Source organism: Hydractinia symbiolongicarpus, chromosome 6, assembly GCF_029227915.1.
Source record: "Hydractinia symbiolongicarpus strain clone_291-10 chromosome 6, HSymV2.1, whole genome shotgun sequence".
NCBI lineage: Eukaryota > Metazoa > Cnidaria > Hydrozoa > Anthoathecata > Hydractiniidae > Hydractinia > Hydractinia symbiolongicarpus.
This window is the reverse complement of record NC_079880.1, coordinates 24,880,400-24,898,852: the sequence shown is the minus strand read 5'-3', so window position 1 is coordinate 24,898,852 and position 18,453 is coordinate 24,880,400. Positions and strand designations below refer to the sequence as shown.

The 18,453-nt window shown below is 33.8% G+C and overlaps 1 protein-coding gene across 1 annotated transcript; it reads right to left on the bottom strand.

Annotated features, from left to right (window-relative positions):
* Positions 1–291: 291 nt before the first annotated feature.
* Positions 292–1,424, bottom strand: LOC130647306 (uncharacterized methyltransferase sll0829-like). The gene has a single exon (XM_057453102.1). The coding sequence runs from the start codon at positions 1,198–1,200 to the stop codon at positions 433–435; it is 768 nt and encodes a 255-aa protein (XP_057309085.1). The 5' UTR covers positions 1,201–1,424; the 3' UTR covers positions 292–432.
* Between the last annotated feature and the right edge of the window lie 17,029 nt (positions 1,425–18,453).

Here is an 18,453-nt window from a genome sequence, read left to right as displayed (position 1 = left end):
CAATTGTTCCTATTTTTCCCACAGGTGGTCCCTAGTTACTCATGATGTTAATAATTAAAAATCGTTTTCAAGTTACTTGGCCTTAAACTTAAAGGTGCAAGGGTATACTACAGTTTTCTAAATGGCTGTCGTTGACTAGCTCGGGTCCTTTTGTGATCGATTTACTGCGCCAGCAATCGCAAGTCGTTAAAAATATATCACATTTGTTATTTCGTGTAAATATAAAAAATCTCCGCCCGTAGCATGACTTTCAGACAGACAAATTAACAACTATGGTAGTAAAAATTTTTTTGCGAGCATCTTTTATTAAGTCAAGTGTAAACAGGCCTACATACAAAAATAAGTTATCAAAACAATTTAAAATTTCATTAATTTCTTAGCATCAAGCAATAATTTCACATAAGGATTGCCATTGATGCAAATGCTAAATCTTCAGAACAATGCGTTTGGTTTCTTAGCATACGCCCAAATGCGAGTAAAGTTTAAAACATATTCGCCATCTGTGTTGCTTTGAAATTTTAAGTCAATCTGATGTTTCTGACAGAGTTCACCTAAGTTAATTTCAGTATGCATCGATGCGCGTAGCCATGATAAAAACTGCTCTGTTGTTTGAAACACAGAGGCGTGCTCTAAAGCTTGTATATTTACAACTTCGAATCCACACTCTGTTAGTTCTTGTTTATACTTTAAAACGCTGGGGAGTTCTGTATACAGAAAATGGGGAACGGTGCGCCTATCTTCGACGTAGCGAAAAACCTCCTTAAAAGCATAGGGTAATTCTAAAACAGTAACAAAGGCGAATGTACCTCCAGGTTTCAGCAACCTGAAAATGCGTTGAAATGTTTTCCACTTTTCTTCGTCTGTCATCCAATGCAGAACGGCGCTTGAATAAACAACATCAAATTTTGGAAGATCAGCCGGCAAATTTCCACCAGATATGCACAAAAAATTCAAATTTGAGATATGAGAATTTGTTTCTTTCGCAAGACTAATCCTGTCTTCATCAGGATCAATGCCAAGGATATATCCATTCTTTCCCACAAGATCAACTAAAAGTTTAGTAAAATTACCAGGTCCGCAACCAACGTCAAGACATCTGAAACCTGGTTTTATGTCCAATCCTGATACCAATCTGGAGAACGTTGCTTTTTGGCCAAGGTGACTTTGATTCTTGTAATCTGTAGCGTTATGTGTCGCCATCTTTGTTAGATAAAGTTTTAGCTAAGTTATGTTTAACGTGTTGTTACTATCATCTTATTGATTGTCTACCTACTTTGAAATCATTGAGACTTATCTGTCTGAAAAATCATAACAAAAATTTAAAAACATCAATTAATGATTGACAATACACCTTTACGATAATTCTGGAAAAGTAACACTCCATCGCAGCTTATTTTGCGATTGGAGGAGGTAAACATCACACTTCTTTAAGAGTTTATTAAGGAGAAAACACGTTTTTTCGTGATAACTTTTCTTGCCGCGTTTTGTTTTTAATGAAAAGTACACAGCAGTTGTATTTTATTATTATTAACGTTTCCTGAAAATTTGAAAGAAATTGATACGACGGAAGTTAAAAAACTGGAGAAAACAACGCTTTAGTCTCTACCAAACTCTCATAAAAACACGATTTTTACCTCCTTTTTTCCGATATTGTAAAACGATGGAGAGCCGTAGGAACGCATGTACAATTGAATTATCGTAAAGGTGTATTATATAAAAGCGTTGTTTTCGGTACTTTCGATGTCATTACAAAACGTAAGCTGCTAATCAACGATGCTACGTGAAAGATTTAAGCATCAAGTGAATTTTATAGAACGGGTACAACGACAACTTTTTCGTAACACAAGTTAAGTTGTAGTCACTCAAAACAAAGCAAATAAATTTGTATGCTAAGGTGATTAGTATATTTAATCGCACGTTCACGAGTGCAATCTATATAATAATACGCTAAGTGTGTCTGTGTGTCTGTAACAGGCAAAGTGGATATGTTCATTTTCCTTTGATGTTGCCGAAAAACAATCTTTGATGTTGCCGTAAAATATATGTCTTCTTTGTCGTAAAACGCTGCAAGTTTTGGGTGGTTTGTTAATTAAGAAATAATCAAACAAGTATTTTTTTTTTGCTTTTAATTTCCGAGTCCGTTAGGACGAGGATAAATTTAAAAAGCAAGAAAAAAATACGGTTACGAGTTAATCACACAATGAACTCTTTTTGTAAGAGTGGGACGTCAATTTCAATGTTTTGATTTTTTTATCACCTGATTTATAATTAGTTGGATTCATTGTAAAGATATCTTTTTTTGACTTATCATAAAACGCTAGAAAATAACTTTTTAATTTATTGGCGCTCCTTAAAGAGTGCTGTTAAGACAATGTATAAGGAACTGATATACATATTGGAATATAGATATATTGATAAATGTTAATGCCAATTTCGCTAACAGATTCATTGTTAATCTCCTTGGGTTTAAAATTGAATTTATTTTTTTTAATTCAACTTTTTCTGGCTAACTTTTTTTTTGAGGGAAAGATTTTGAGGATGAAGGCAATCTTCAAAAGATAGATTTTTGCAGAAAGAAGTTTTCATGAGTTTTTTGGGTTTTTTTTCTTTAGTTTACAAGTTCACAACAAATTTTAGGAGTTAGTCATGTGTTTGCATGTGTTTACAACTTATTTGAAATAAATTCTTGTCAATAAGTATAAAGAGAACATTTTCTTACTTGCATGTAATTTTGATATCTTTCCAACCTTTTCCTATTGTCAGAAAAATTTGACCCACCATTCCCCTTTTTGGCAATTTTGGAGTTTTTTGAAAGAATTAATTTGTTTGTATCAAGTGTTTATTATTAACTAAAAGATTATATATGTCAAATGTTGAAGAAGATTTTTGCAAAAACAGTTTGCTGAGGCTGAAGATTTAGTAATTTTAGTGAAAAAAAATCAGTATTGTTGCCCCTACAAAACTTTATTGTGGATAAAAAATTAAAAACTTTGTGGTAGAAATTTGTGGATGTTGGATTTTATTTTTTTTTTTTGTAAATTTAAGGTTAACGTAGATGTAACTAACAGCTAACATAATGATAATATTAGAAAAGTATTCACAGTGATGTTTTCCTTGCCCCTGCGCAATGGCCAGTCTAACTAAAGCTAAATGGCTTAAACTACACCTTTCACCACACATTTTGTCAGCTATTTACCTAGCTAGTTAGCTAATTGCACTTGCTTTGTTTTGAAATATAGTGGTAGTAACTATTGGGGACAATACTTTTAGAACAATAAAAATTAGCAATGTGGTACCAACAATAATATTTATTTCTGGTAACACGTTGGACACTTGACTTTTAGCTAGGCTAATCTTAAAACAGAATCACCAGTCTTTAGTCATTTAATAACCTTAAATTTTGTGTCTTTTGGATAGAATACAGTCCATAAACCATTAAAGAATACTCTTCTTTTATTTTAGTGTTATAATAGTAAAGCAGGGAGGTATAAAAGTTCTTTTATACCTCCATGGGTAAGCCTCAAGTTAAATTTTCTGTTAATTTTGTTGTTGTTTTCTTCTTGTTGCGCTAACATTATGAAAAATTTCTCCCTACAAGCGCTTTACTCGTTCCCAGACTGCGTTGTATGAAAGTCGGTAATGGACGAGAACAAACAAGCAAGCAAAAAGATAAGCATATTGTAGAAACAACAGTAAATGCACGCTTTTCATGAAATAATATAAAAATGTTTCCCAACATCCGATGGCATACTTCCCATTCAGTATACAGATAGATAGACGTGCATATTTTATATGGCTAGCCTCGCTAATATCGAGGGATTTACCCGATCTATTATTTCCAGGAAGGGGTTAGATCGGGAGTCCTAGAGTATTTAATGCTTATTTTGAGCTACGCAGACCTACTTAGGGTCCCCACCCTACTAGACAACTCTCTGCAACATCCAACAGCCCCCATAGTATGCTATCTTCCCAATTTTCCTCACATGGCTTGGATTAACCCGCGGCTATAGTACCATTGACTCGCCCATATTGAATCACCGTGAGTTATGACCACTAAGTAGCGGCGACATAACATCATGAAATTAAAACAAAAGTAATGGCCAGTTGACAGCTAGCTATCTGTAACAACTTTAATTTCGGGGTAGCTATCTTTATCTTATTTCTTTGTATATGTATGTATCTAGGCAGGTCGCTAGCTATAATATACTAATAACCGCAACTGTTAACTTGATTATCAATTACAAAATACTTCACATAAATGATTTTGATTTTCAAATAATACTGAATTAATTATTTTGAATTTAAAACTGAAGAAAGATCAAAAAATGCTTTCAAATTTTAAGTTCTATGATTATGTTTCCTGGAGTTAAACGTCAAACCAGTCCTAGGTTCATAGATTAGGACAGAATTAATACAAAGAAACTAAGAATCCATTGGGACGAGATTTACGTCAAACCCATCTTGCTCGGTCAAACTTTATCATACTTACATTACATGTTAATCAGGAGTTTAAAATATTATACCAAAATAACACCTTTAATGTGTGCTATAATGGAGTTAATGTGTTCTTAATGTGTTTTATGGTGGAAGGATAAGTGTCAACAAATTTTCTATCCCATTAAGATGACTTGAAGTATGAACATTAATTTCGTTCCTGATTGGTGTAGTTAATTTTCTTAGATTTCTTTTATATATTTAAGGCACAATGTAAATAGTTGATCTCAAACACTTCAAATATTTGGCATCTGCTCGGCTCCCTATGAAACGCTCCTAATAAATCAACCTTCTGCTCTCCTGCACTCCTCTCCTTGGTTTTAAGAGCACCTGTAGGTTCATTACATCATATGTTACAAAGAATAGTGGAGAAAAAAATTAAGATTTGATTTTTGATTTTCATTTTTTTTTCTCTTTTTTTTTTATTTTTGGTTTACGAATTTGGAATTTCAAGAAAAAAACATTTGAATGAATTTTTACCAAAATTCCAATTTTTGATTTTCAATGAAGTTGAAACTCAAATGGCCCTAAAGGTACACGCATTAACCAGGTTATTGTGACAGCCATGGATACGAAACAGCTTTCATAACTTGGATTATGTTTCTTTAACCACTTCGAGGTGTTTTGGTCAAAAAAAACTTTGGAGACTTTTTTTAATCAGTGCTACTTCAAATTGCCTTTTAACAAACTCCAGTAAACACAACTTTCATGTTTAAATATTCTTCAGAAAGTAAAGCATTTTTACTTTCACTAAAATTATATATGTTTTCTTTCATTCAATATTTTTTAGTTTTGCTCAATGAATTTTTGTTTTGTCATGTTATCTGCATCTGTTTTTATTCTCTTCGGAACTTAAATAAGTCCTGGTCGAATCCTTCTTGCATTTTATCCAAGATTTGAGTGATATTTAATAAGGACAGGTTGAACAAGCGGATCTACAACATTTTGATGCTGACACTGCAGAATTGCTATCTAGATTAAACTTGATTTGTTATTTTTCAATGTTATTCTTAAAATATAATTCCTCTGTCAATAAGGATATCTATCGACTTCTGTTTATAACTCAAAAAAAAACAGGTAATAATTACAGCATCAATGTACTTGGTTTACTTTATCAAAATGATAATTCAAAGAAAAAGTGCACTTACAAAATCATTTGAAACAGTGTAGCTATCACTCATAAAAACGAAAATTACAACTAACGTAAGTAATTCTAACATAGTAAAGAAAACACTCTACTGTTCAGATTCCTTTTTCTTCTTCACGTTATTAACCTCCCAAAAATTAATGCGAAATCAAGTACAGAACGTGGTGTTTGTAAATTTTAGAGAAATGGGTTACCTAACCACAACCTGCACAATCTATTTATCTTTAAAAATGGAATATAACTTTATTGACAGCAGTCAGTATAGAAAATTGTAATGCAAGAATAGTGCAGTAACAATAGCACCAGCACCGCCAGAAGTAACACCTGCATTCGACAACTTTTTCACTGGTACTAAATGAAAATATGTACCCTACTATCAAAACTCTCTTAAAGGCTAACAGAAAGCAATTTGGTGATAACCAAACAAATTTAAAGAATTACAAATCAGGTTTTTGAAAAAACACACACAATTAATTATTTTGCCGCAAGCATGTAATGAAATGGAGAATCCTAGTAATTAGTTGCATGCATATGTACTTACTATTGAATTTCAGTGGTAATCTTTCATGCGGAAATGTGGTTGAGATTTTGTAGAAAAGAAATTTTGCAGCAAGCTTTATCTAAAACATGTACATGCAACGAAATAACAACAAATGTGTATGTGCTGGCGTAATGAATATTTCCGATATTGACACAAGTATATAAGCTACTGGTACTTGGTTTTGTTAATGCGTGAAAGGAAGGGGTAGGACAGTGTTTTGAGAAGTAAAATGCCTTTTTGTCTGAAGCACTATTGCTCTCACACTTCTTCAAGCAAGGTGAAGATTAAATTACTGAGAATTATGCTAAAAATTGGTTTTCATTCTTTGAAAGCAGACAAGAGACACATCTTAGTGTTATATATTCACACACATTTTAGCCGCCGCTTAGTTCAGTTTGAACCAAAACAGAACTGAATTGAGTGAAGACTCACAAGTGCGTTTTTAGCTTTCTTTAAAGGAGGGGCGAACGCCTGCGGACACAGCTGCTGGTTAACTTAAGTGCGAAAAGGTTTATTTACTTAAAAGTTGTTTTGGATGTTAAAGAATTCGCCAAAAATTAGTTTCGTATTAGCTGTACTTCCTGAGTTCCATAATTTAGAACTTTTAAGGGAAAAAGTTATTAGGTCGTGCATTTGCTAAAAAAGTTCAAGACCAAATGAGCTTGTCATTATTTTTAGATCAACCTTTGATTAATCTCAACCTGGCACATTCTCATATTCCACGACACAATATATAAAGGGTTAGAGGGTCTGGCATTATAGGTCACCAATCAATAGATCAATACATTGGTGACCTATAATATAGATCAATATTGAACAGCTTATTAACATATGATAATTTACAATAATCTGTTATAGTTAAAGCTTTCATAATATCAGTTTTCCCCAATCAATACTCAAAGTTTGTCATCCGATAAAAAGATAGTGACTGCAAAATATTTCTAGCTTTGATTAAAAACATAGGTTGTCATGCTGGACATATTTGTCACAATGTGCTGCCCTTTTTAAAAACGTTTACCAATACTACCCATGAAATGCTGGCTTGTTTCTTCAAGTTAGCAATACAATTAAAAGCTCACATCATATTTCTCAAGAGGCACTGCAGACACTGCAGTATTTTGTCTCTTTCTTCACACAAGAATTTTCAAAGTGTTTTATATAATTAAAGGTTTTGGGATTAACTAGTCTTCGCCCTTTAGTTTCTGCTTATCGATAAACACGGTTCTATAAACATTGCTAGCACTAAGAAAGTAATATATACATTTATTCAATATCATGACACATTTTTTTTTTAGAGTAAACCAAAAAGAGCACAAAATTAACTAGAATCTACAAAGCAGCTAGGTAACTAAAATATTCTTGAAAAAAATTCCAGAGTCGGCAAAGCGACCCTTAAAATGTTTGCCCACTTAGTTCTTGGACTTCTGTTCCAATATTGACTGACCCCACTACTTTGATATATATTAAAAAAACTGCTCCGCTAGCGCTGTGGGTAAAGTGATTAGATTAAGCGCTTTCAAGAGGGTTGGAAAAAATAAGGTACATAATTTGCCAAATTAGGATTCCTTAGATGATTCATTAAGAAATGGTTATATTTATAGAGTACGCCACAACAAACAAAATGGTAACAATAAATTTTTGCCTATCCTAGCAGTTTTTTGTGACGTCATCGAAAGCTTGGGAAATTGATCAAAATACCGCTATCTACTCAATTCAATTACCTTACTTCTGTTTAAGGATTCTGAAAGCCAAATAAAAGTTATTTAACATTATTGCAGTTTTTGCATAGTTCGCCTAAAAAATTCCAAAATAAAATTCCGAAAAATTTGGTTTTGCGTATTTTCAGGTAGAACTCAAAAAAATTACGACATCGGATATAAATCACGTGTCCTAAACATGCAGGAATTTTTCTTGATAAAACAAAGTTGTGTTGTAAGTTTTAAATTCAAAGGATAATTCTAACAAGAGTTATTACATTTTCCCGATTATAAGGATACAATACATGAAAATATATAATTTCAATATTTTTACAGAATAAATCTGTAAAAACCTTTACGTTACTTAAGCAGTCAAGATAATCCAGAAACTTGGAAGCTTTCTAAAATTAGTCACATAACATGGCCAGTTTTACCTTATAATCTCAAATTTTAAGCACACCTTTAACTTAGCAATTATTAAAAATAAATTTGCTATTTTAACCACAAATTTTGTGATATGCCTTGAACGCTACACAATTTTAATATGACAATGTGATTGAAGTCTATAACATGTAGACTCTCTCTTAAAGGAAGATCAAAACTCAGTCATGTAACGAGATTCTCAGAGATTTTTTATCTTTCAACGTCAGCCCTTCTGCCTCATTACAATTTTTCCATGTCACATCTTAGCATCAGGTACCTTAAGGTGAAAAATTTTGTTGCGGAGAAAATTTAGTGAAAATGGTGAATTTCGACAACATACGCGAAAGTCAAGTCACACTAAATTTAAAATTTTGACCATTCGCTAAAATAAATAAATGTTTAATGCACAACAAAAATCACAAATCGTTCAAGAATTAGAATCGAATATGAGTAGGTGATTTGGAGGGTAATGTTGTTCGTCAAAACAGTCAATGATGAACGAAAACGATGCACATTTCATTTTTTCAGCGTTTTTGTAATTTGATTATCAAAAAAAGTAGTACCACATTCCACTTTTTGATTCCCCAAAATTAATTCACACCAAAAAAACCCTTGCAACCAATCGCTAAATTAATAAATTTTAGATTGTTGTAGAATTGTAAATTTTCTGATAATCTCAATCCGCAGTTGCTAAAACTTTTTTAAGTCGCGATAAATAATAATAAAATAAAATGATAAAACGTCACAACTTTTAATGAAGCTACGGACAAACACCAGCAAATATGCATGTTTATGACAATATGTTTCCTAACATCTGATAAAATACGTCTCGCTCAGTACAACATCGCAAAAGCGAAAAAAGACAAGTAGCTATGTTACCTCTAATTTAAAAAACAAATTAAGTGATTAAAATGAATTCATTATTTAAATGCACCATTTTTAATAACAATTTACCCCCGTGACCTTAATCGCCGATTCCGCTCAGGAGCCACAGAAAACAAATAGGATGGTTTTACTGACAGTTTAACTGACTTTGTTTTGACCGCTCACACGTGTATACCAATCAAAACGCCTGATTCTTTGAAAAACCAATCAAGACTTTCGCGGCCTAGACATGCCAACGAAGAAACATATTGTTTCTAAGTCTGTTTCACCTTTTTGTCTTAATAAGCTTTTTATATTTGTAATATTTGTTTTTTTTATGTTTTAAAATGTGAAGATGAATATATTGTTACGTTTTTTAGCTACGTACAGATCTTAAACGCCCCAGTTTTAGGATTTTTGGCTAGGAACGAATATTTTAAAGGCTAGTTAGCTAGCCAACAGCCTTACTTTTTACTAATTTTGTTTGGTATAAGAGGTTTTTCTCCAACCCAATATTTATTTTTATGTATGCCATTTATCTATCTCATATATTTACCTAAAAAGTGAGAGTATAAAAATTCAGTTTGGCTATAAATATCGCAATATTCTCAGCAATAAATCTTATGCTAAATGCAGTTTAGCTAGGTAGCTACACCTTTAATTATTTTCCTTAAAAAATTTTTTGCAAATAAAATGGCTGAGCAATTGCTTTAGCTGGAGGAGTAACGACAGGCTGTTTCCTGTGTTGTCACTTAAACCGAAGTTGTGATAAAGTTTTTTTGGAGAAGGGTACTGTTCACATCTGTTTAACTGTACTAAGCGGTCAGCTCAGTGTTAACAATAGTGTGTTTTTGGAAAAGGCTGTTACGCCTATGCGGGTCAGCCCACTGTGACAATTAATTTTTAAACTTTCTTGGGAATCACGCCTGTACGAATGTCCAACAATGTTTACTTGGACTAACCGCTTAGCCCTGTGCAAGAAGCGAAGGACTGTTTCTTGTGTTTTCATTAAAACAGAGTCTGCAAGAAAGTTTTTTTCAAAAGGGTATTATCCCTATACACCTGTGTAACACCGTTTAACTGTACTAAGCGCTCAGTCCCGTGTCACGATTAATTTTTTAACTTTTACAAAAACTTATTCCCCAAAATAAAATAATATTGACCAATTGTTTTTGCTATGACGGAGTCACAACGGTTGTAAACTGTGTTTTTATTTCAGCCTTTGTTGCGGGAAAGTTATTTTTTGAAAATATGTTACAGTTGCAACACTATAATGGTGTGTGCGCTTCACTTGATTTACGACATACTGCATACCTGCACTAAAGCGCTCCACCTGACTGTGTCGCACAGTTTGCAGTTCTTTTTAAGCGCTCCTTAGGGCGTTCAATAACAGTTACTTGTGGCTCATCCCGGTGATTTTAACGCTGGGTTTCCCGGCTAGTCTATATAATAATACGCCAGTTCTGTCTGTCTGTCTGTCTGTCTGTCTGTCTGTCTGTCTGTCTGTCTGTCTGTCTGTCTGTCTGTCTGTCTGTCTGTCTGTCTGTCTGTCTGTCTGTCTGTCTGTCTGTCTGTCTGTCTGTCTGTCTGTCTGTCTGTCTGTCTGTCTGTCTGTCTGTCTGTCTGTCTGTCTGTCTGTCTGTCTGTCTGTCTGTCTGTCTGTCTGTCTGTCTGTCTGTCTGTCTGTCTGTCTGTCTGTCTGTCTGTCTGTCTGTCTGTCTGTCTGTCTGTCTGTCTGTCTGTCTGTCTGTCTGTCTGTCTGTCTGTCTGTCTGTCTGTCTGTCTGTCTGTCTGTCTGTCTGTCTGTCTGTCTGTGACTTTTGCAAAGTAGATAAAAGTCTATAAAACATCGTCTATAAATTTGTTCTGTAAATTACCAAACTTTGACGTTAAAGCAATATTGACGTCAAAGGAAAGTATATTAAGATTAGTGAAGCCATTGCATTGCACTTTTGAATTTAAGGCTAAATAACTTGGAAACGGGTGGAAATAACTGACATCATCTCCTGCGTAGGTAACTAGGGACCACCTGGGACCAATTTGGGTAAGTTTCTCAAACCTGGGTCCCCGAATCCGTTTTGGAATGGACGGGTTGATGACGTCACCAAAAAACCTTCAAACCCTAATATCTCTGCAACTGTTTGTCAAAAATACGCGATCCTATACATTATCTTGATCAGCGTTTCAAGACCTATACAATGAAGGCAGCAGGTATACAAATTTCTAAAAAAAAAATTTTGGGGGGTTTGACTGGCCATTGCTGACGTCAGCAAAATTTTAAAACCCTTATATCTTATTAACCGCTTAACAAAAAGACATGATCATATACATTTTCTTGGTCAGCGTTTAAACCTCTGCACAGTACAAGCAACGAATAAACTAATCTCTTATAATAATACGGAGACTGTGTCTGTCCGTAACAGGCAAAATAGATGTGTTCATTTTCGTTTGATGTTCCTTTAAATTAATGAAGCCATTACAGTGCACCTAAAACTTTCAGGCTAAATAACTTGGAAACGAGGTGGTGACGTCAATGATTTTTAACAGCGTGGGTAACTAGGGACCACCTAGGACCAATTTCGGTAATTTTCCTAAACCTGGGTCCCAACATTTGTTTCGGAATAGACGGGTCGATGACGTCATCAAAGAACTTTTAAACCCTAATATCTCTGCAACCGTTTGTCAAAAGTACATGATCCTATATATTTCCTTGATCAGCGTGTCAAGATCTATGTGATGAAGGCAACAGGTACACAAATTTCTCAAAAAATATTTCGGGTTTTAACAGGCCATTGGTGACGTCAGTTTTTAAATCCTTACACTTCTGAGGCGTTGTCAAAAACATATGATCCTATATATTATTTGGATCAGCGTTTTAACCTCTACACATTACAGGCAAATAATAAAAAAACTTCGCCAATTTTTTTGGTACCTGCACTGCTGACGTCAGCAAAAAATCTAAAACAACCTATTTTTTATTGTCCTTCTGCCTAATTGGATTTCTCCACGGCCCTTATCGACTAGTCTATATAATAATACGCTTGTGTGAGTAACCATGTGAGTCCACGATACGCAAAGTACGGCTCACTTTCTTATGGCGTGGCCGGACGCTAAAATTTACTAAAAAAATAAGCAAGCCGCTAAATGAGAAAACAGGGGATCCATTTGTCATTTATGCTACAGTCAGTTCTCAGTCGTTACGGTTGAAATAATTTCAATTTTAGGCCCGGCTTACCATGCACGCGCCGTATGTCATGAAAACAAGTTGTTTATCAACTGAAAAAAGAAAACCGAAGCGAGAAAGGTTGTCTGTTTTTTAAGGTAATCCTGAAAAAAGTTACTTTAAACAAAGCATGCCAATGTTTACTCATCATGAGGTTAGGTTAAAGCTTAGATGTTTTTCTATATTTTACATTTTTGTGTTCTGGAACCGAGGTTGTATCGCATTCGAATATGACTGTAATTCGAATTCAAAATGTAAAAAACTAACAGTTGTTGTCGAACGAAGTTAATAATGTTGTTTTCAGAAGTATTTTTTAAAACGAAAAAAAACGTACGATGATATAACATCACAAAATAATTGAAAGGAAATGCATCAGACAATTGTAGCTATAAATTTTCAATTCGTTCTCTTTAGGATGAAGCGAAATTTAGTTATCGAAGTAAAAAACCGATTGGACTACTGAGAAAGCGAAAGAAAATCAGGTGTCATATTGAAGAAGAACTACTTTGTTCATCACTAACATACATCCAAGCAGTGAGCGGGATTCGATCCGCGGTCCCCAGAACTGGGAGTCGCAGACGAACCCACTACACTACGTGTGGCAATATGTTAGTGGTGAACTCAGATAGTTTATCCGGATGGTGTGTATACATATAGGTGAATATTTATCATACCACATCCGTATTTCATTCTCAACAGAAAATGCTTCACCCCGATCAGACCTCTGATCATGACGGGCGAGTATAATGCGTGTAAGTCATATTGAAGAAAAACTACTTTGTTCATCACTAACATACTGCCAAGCAGTGAGCGGAATTCGATCCGCGGTCCCCAGAACTGGGAGCCGCAGACTTCAATATGACTTATCATTATACTCGACCGTCATGATCAGAGGTCTGATCGGGGTGTAGCATTCTCTGTTGAGAATGAAATACGGATGTGCTATGATAAATATTCACCTAGAGAAGAATTTACATAAACTGTAAAAACTAATTTTTCCGTTGTTACTGTTTTTAACACTACAGACTGTGTGATGTATTGTTGATGTCGTTATAAAAAACCTAAACCTAAAACCTAAACTTAAATCAATGTTTACATCTGTTACGTTACAATCGTTTGAAACTTATTCGATTCTTAAATTCGAAAATGCTGCATTGTTATGTTCTTTGATTTTCTTGATTATAAGTCTAGGCCTGTTAAAACAAACTGTTCTTTTAATATTTTGGATTGAAATATTTCTGTAGATATACAACATACTAAATGATTTAAGTATTTTATTTCTCTTTTTCATGTGTTTTCAACTATTAATTTCTTATATTTTGAGTGTAACTTTGGAAAGTTTGCCGTATGCAACAGACTGAATAGCTGATTTTGTATGACTTAACGAAAAATGTTGGATTTTTTTTAATGTTTGGTATTCTTTTTCTTCCTGGTGTATTTCTGGAATGGCAAAGCAAGTATATAGTTTTAGCGTATTCCGCTTTTTACGTAACGGTTGTTATACGCCTTTGATTTTTTGGACATTTTCCATTTTTATTTCATATTTTTTTTATTATTTTTGTTGTTGTACATACTTATATTTTTAGATTTTTTGTTTCAGCGTTTATAAACATAGAATAATGCAGATTGTGAGCAACCTCGATCCTAGGGCTTTTTTTCTTTATGCCATCCCGTTATAAAAGAGACAAAGAGCCCGGGGTCAAGGTTGAAATGTGAGTTTTGAAAATTCAAATTACTGTGTTGTATGTTTTTGTATGATATCCCTTACATCGGTTGAATGAGAGATTCAGTGGATTATTCCACGGGAAATCGGCTAGTGCTGATTACAAAAATACACTAGATGTCTGTCTGATTAACTTTATTCGACCACTTTATTTTTAGTAGCCAGTTGGATTTTTTCCTTCTCAAAATAAGGATTTTTGACAACTATGAATATGAAACAAGGTTGCAACTAGAGTTTCTATCATGAGTTGAAATTCTCTGATCAGGCGTTTATGGGACCAATCAACTAGCTAAATGCTTAACAAACATCGTTTTTTTTTCTTGCTATTTCAAAACACTTTGCAACAAATGCAATGAATTTATTTTACAGCTTTAATTGTCTTTGGTAATAGAATTCCCTATCGTTTTCTACTCATACTGATCATTTATCTGTTTCTTTCATTCCAGGATTTTTTAGCTTTAGTGAGCGAGTTTCACATTTTATGTCACTAGTTTTCGTGTCGTGTGGAATTTTCTCCGATGCTTATATTCTCCCAGCGCTAAAATCAGTCCTTTAACAAAAAATACGCGTCATAGTAAGGGAAGGCTAAACAGGCGGACCTGCAATATTTTGATGATGACACTGCAGAATTGTTATCTAATCGCCTATTTAGCTTGATTCATTATCCTTAATATAGAGACTATTCGTTAGTCAACAAGTTAGCTACATAACTTCAAAATTTACGTAATATAATCCATCTAATTGGTCTCTCGGTTAAAATTGAATTAAAAGATTATTGGAATAGCAACTAATAAAATCACATCACATAGTGTTATCATTCATTGATCGTTATTTTCGGTTCGTTGTTCCCGCCTTTCAATTAATAACCAGACATAATCTTCTTACAAACAATGGTTTGTTTATGACTACAATGACATCAAATTTGAGTTCGTGATATATGAATTTGAAAGTTAAGCAAGTTTCGAAATTACTTTTCTGCCAACAGCTGTTATGATCAGTAAAAAACATATACTAAACATATCCCTTTTATGTAAATGTATAACATATGCACTGAAACTTTAAATAATAAAATCAAAATCCAACGTATCGCGACTTGACTTCATGGGGAGTAAGCTTTAAATATTTTGAAAGGGGCGGACATTCATCAGGAAAGTCTTAATTCATAAGGCGTTTTTTTAAAAAAATCAATTTTTATGTTGATATTACAACCTGACCACTAACCTTGAAGCTATAATTTGTGGTAGATGTTGATCTATTAATTCTCGATTGTTTACAAGTGCAAAACTAAGTTTAACAATATGACCAATGCTTAGAAAAATATAATATTCGTCATCAGATCTCACAACAAATAAAACAAAACAGAATGTTCCTGAAAAGTTCTAAAAAGTTTCTTTTGTGTCTTTAAATCATATTTTGCTGTATCCAGGAAACCCAGCTGGGTAAAATTACGGCAGAGGACAAAACGGGTTTTCTGCAGCCAGAATACTGACCGTTACGTGTATTGTTTTTTGCTCACATGATCATTGTCGGGAAAGCCTGGTCTTCGATGGTTTGAGCGATTTCACTCACCTAAACAAATATAATTTTTTCCCAAGCTATTTAGGAAAGTAAGGTGTGACCACGCTGACCTAGTACTCGCTCATGATTTTGAATTCGATGTGTGCTTTGAGAAATTAATTTGTGTTTATTGGTTGATTTGAACTCGGTGACTGCTGTAAGACAGTCGTTTGCGTCTAAGTTTTTGTATCAGAAAAATTAAATTTTAATATTTTCGGAGAAGCCTTCGCTAACTAGGCTAACCTTCCTTATAGTCTAAGATCTTTTAATGAGCATATTCGATATCACGCAAAAAAAAAACATTTTCCAGTTTTTTAACTGTGATTTGTGTTCCTGGCAAGAAAGAATGTTTATACCAAAATATCTAATAATTATTTCTTGTTCTCAAATCAAGTGTTATCATGCTGGCGATCATTCTTCTGGTCTTTGTTACTTGATGCTCTTGACCTTTGATGTAGCAGCAGTTATACAAATGTTGATAAAGTTCTAACCATTATTTCTGTATTATTTATGCGTAATGGCTGCATAATTTATGCGTAATGACTACATAATTTAATACTAACTGAATTTATTAGATTATAAATTTTATGTTTAGTGAGAAAATTAAAAAAGGTGAGTCAGATATCAATTTTTTTCAATTTTTCGATCGATGCTCCACAATTTTAATTGTCCACAAAGTAGTACTAACGTAACGCCATATGAAATTGCATAACTTGAGTTCATTGTAGCAACTCATATATCTTACGTATAATTTTTATCCGCAATAAAAAATGGAGTGATTTTTAGTGGCAGTTAATTTTCGACAATAAAGAGAACCAACATTTTAGTTAATTAAGAATTTATTAAAGTAAAACTAAATTTAACTTTGCATTGACATTTTGTATACCTTAAAGCTAAAATACACGGTAAGTTTAAACGGACCGTTTAAATGTAAGATAAAAAAAACTTACCGTGTAAACAGCAAAGATGAACAACTTTTTTCCGTTTTTTAAGATTTTTTAAAAGTTGGACATGTTCAACTTTTGCTAAGTTTTTTCTATTGAAATTGAAAGAATGGTTAATGAACTATTGTTTAAACTAAAGACATGAGTAAATTATTGTCAATTTCTAATAATAACCGCTTTTTTTCTTTCAACCAGGGGCGTAGCCAGCGTCAGTCAGGCTCTGCGATCGACTGACCTACTTTTTTCATTTCAACACGTCGTTTTTTCCACTGCCACCGCCAACACATGGATGGGCGCAGCAATTGTGCATCCGGCACAAGTCTTTTCCCGGCCGGCATACACAAGGTTCAAGAGCAGAAATTAATTTTCAAGAGCAGAAATTACGAACCGAAGGAACAAGTGTCCCTTGCTCCTAAGAAAGAGTTAGTCCTTGTTTTACCTTTTTTAGGAAAGATTACCTTACAAATTAGAACACGTTTGCACCGCTTGTTTAAGCAGAAACTGGCACATTGTAATGTTAAACTTATATTTTTTTCTAAGAGGAGGATACGTAGCTGCTTTGCCTTTAAGGACAGAATACCCGAATCGTTACGCTCCGGACTCGTTTACTGTTTTAAGTGTAGTGGCTGCAACGCCACTTATTATGGCAAAACAAAACGCCATTTTAAAGTCCGTATGTCTGAGCATTTAGGTATTTCTGCACTTACAGGTAAACGCGTTAAACTTGGTCCCCAGGCCAGTGCCGTTCTCGAACATTTAATGTTTTGTAATTACTCTCCAGCATCGTTTCACAACTTCTCAGTACTTGCGGAAGAGTCTAAAGATTTTAAACTTACTCTGATGGAGAGCTTATTAATTGAGCGTGACCGTCCCATTTTAAATAACACGGTAAAATCTATGCCTTTAGAACTATTATAATAGCTCTATTTTCTTCCTATTATATCCTATTATGTTTAGTATTTTATCTCTAACTTGTAAAATAAAATTTAGAAGCAGTGTGAACATGCCAACCTGGGCGTTGGCGAAAGCTTGCTGAAAGATATATTTGGATATGTCGTAGATTTTGTCGTTCTTATTTTTTAATATCTTAAAAAACTGCTCTACCAACAGTTTCTATTTTATTCTGCGATAATGACAAACATTCTGGGCAATTTAAACCTAATCACTTCCGTTTCTTTAAGTTTAAGTAAAGCTACGTTAAAGCGTTCTGCTCAATATTTTAAGCTAGGTTGTCATAGGTTATGATAACAAAGCAAAAGAAAAGAAAAAGGAAACGTGTGTATCAACTCGAAGTTGTTCCTTTTGCATTAACCCAAACGTTAGTTAATCAATGTGGCACTTCTAGCACTAATGACGCGACTTCTTCCATTTGTAAAAAGCAAACCTTTAACTTAAAATCTTTTTCGTCAAAGGGATTTCTAAATCGAAACCTATTAAACCTAAACAAGTTTTATCTGCAGAACCTTGGTAGATTCATTTCCTTCAGGTTTTATTAACGGTATTGGGAAATATAATGTAGGCATGCACTACAACAAGCTCCACACCTCAGTGATCACGATAATTCTTCCCATTGTAACTTGCGGGAGGGCGTCTTAAGGTTTATTCCTTGTAGTGAAGGCTCTCAGGTTTGTCTTTTTCACAGAACATTTTAAAAACCTTATGAACTTTCTCTTGATTTATATACAGAATTGATAAGGTCAATGTTATGATGAAACATTTTAACAGAACATTTTAACAGAAACATTGCCAGCAGGCAATGTTTCTGTTAAAATTAATAGTTGTCATGCTAACATTTTAAAGCAAAACAGATTAGCTTTATACATATCCTTGTTCTTCTCAT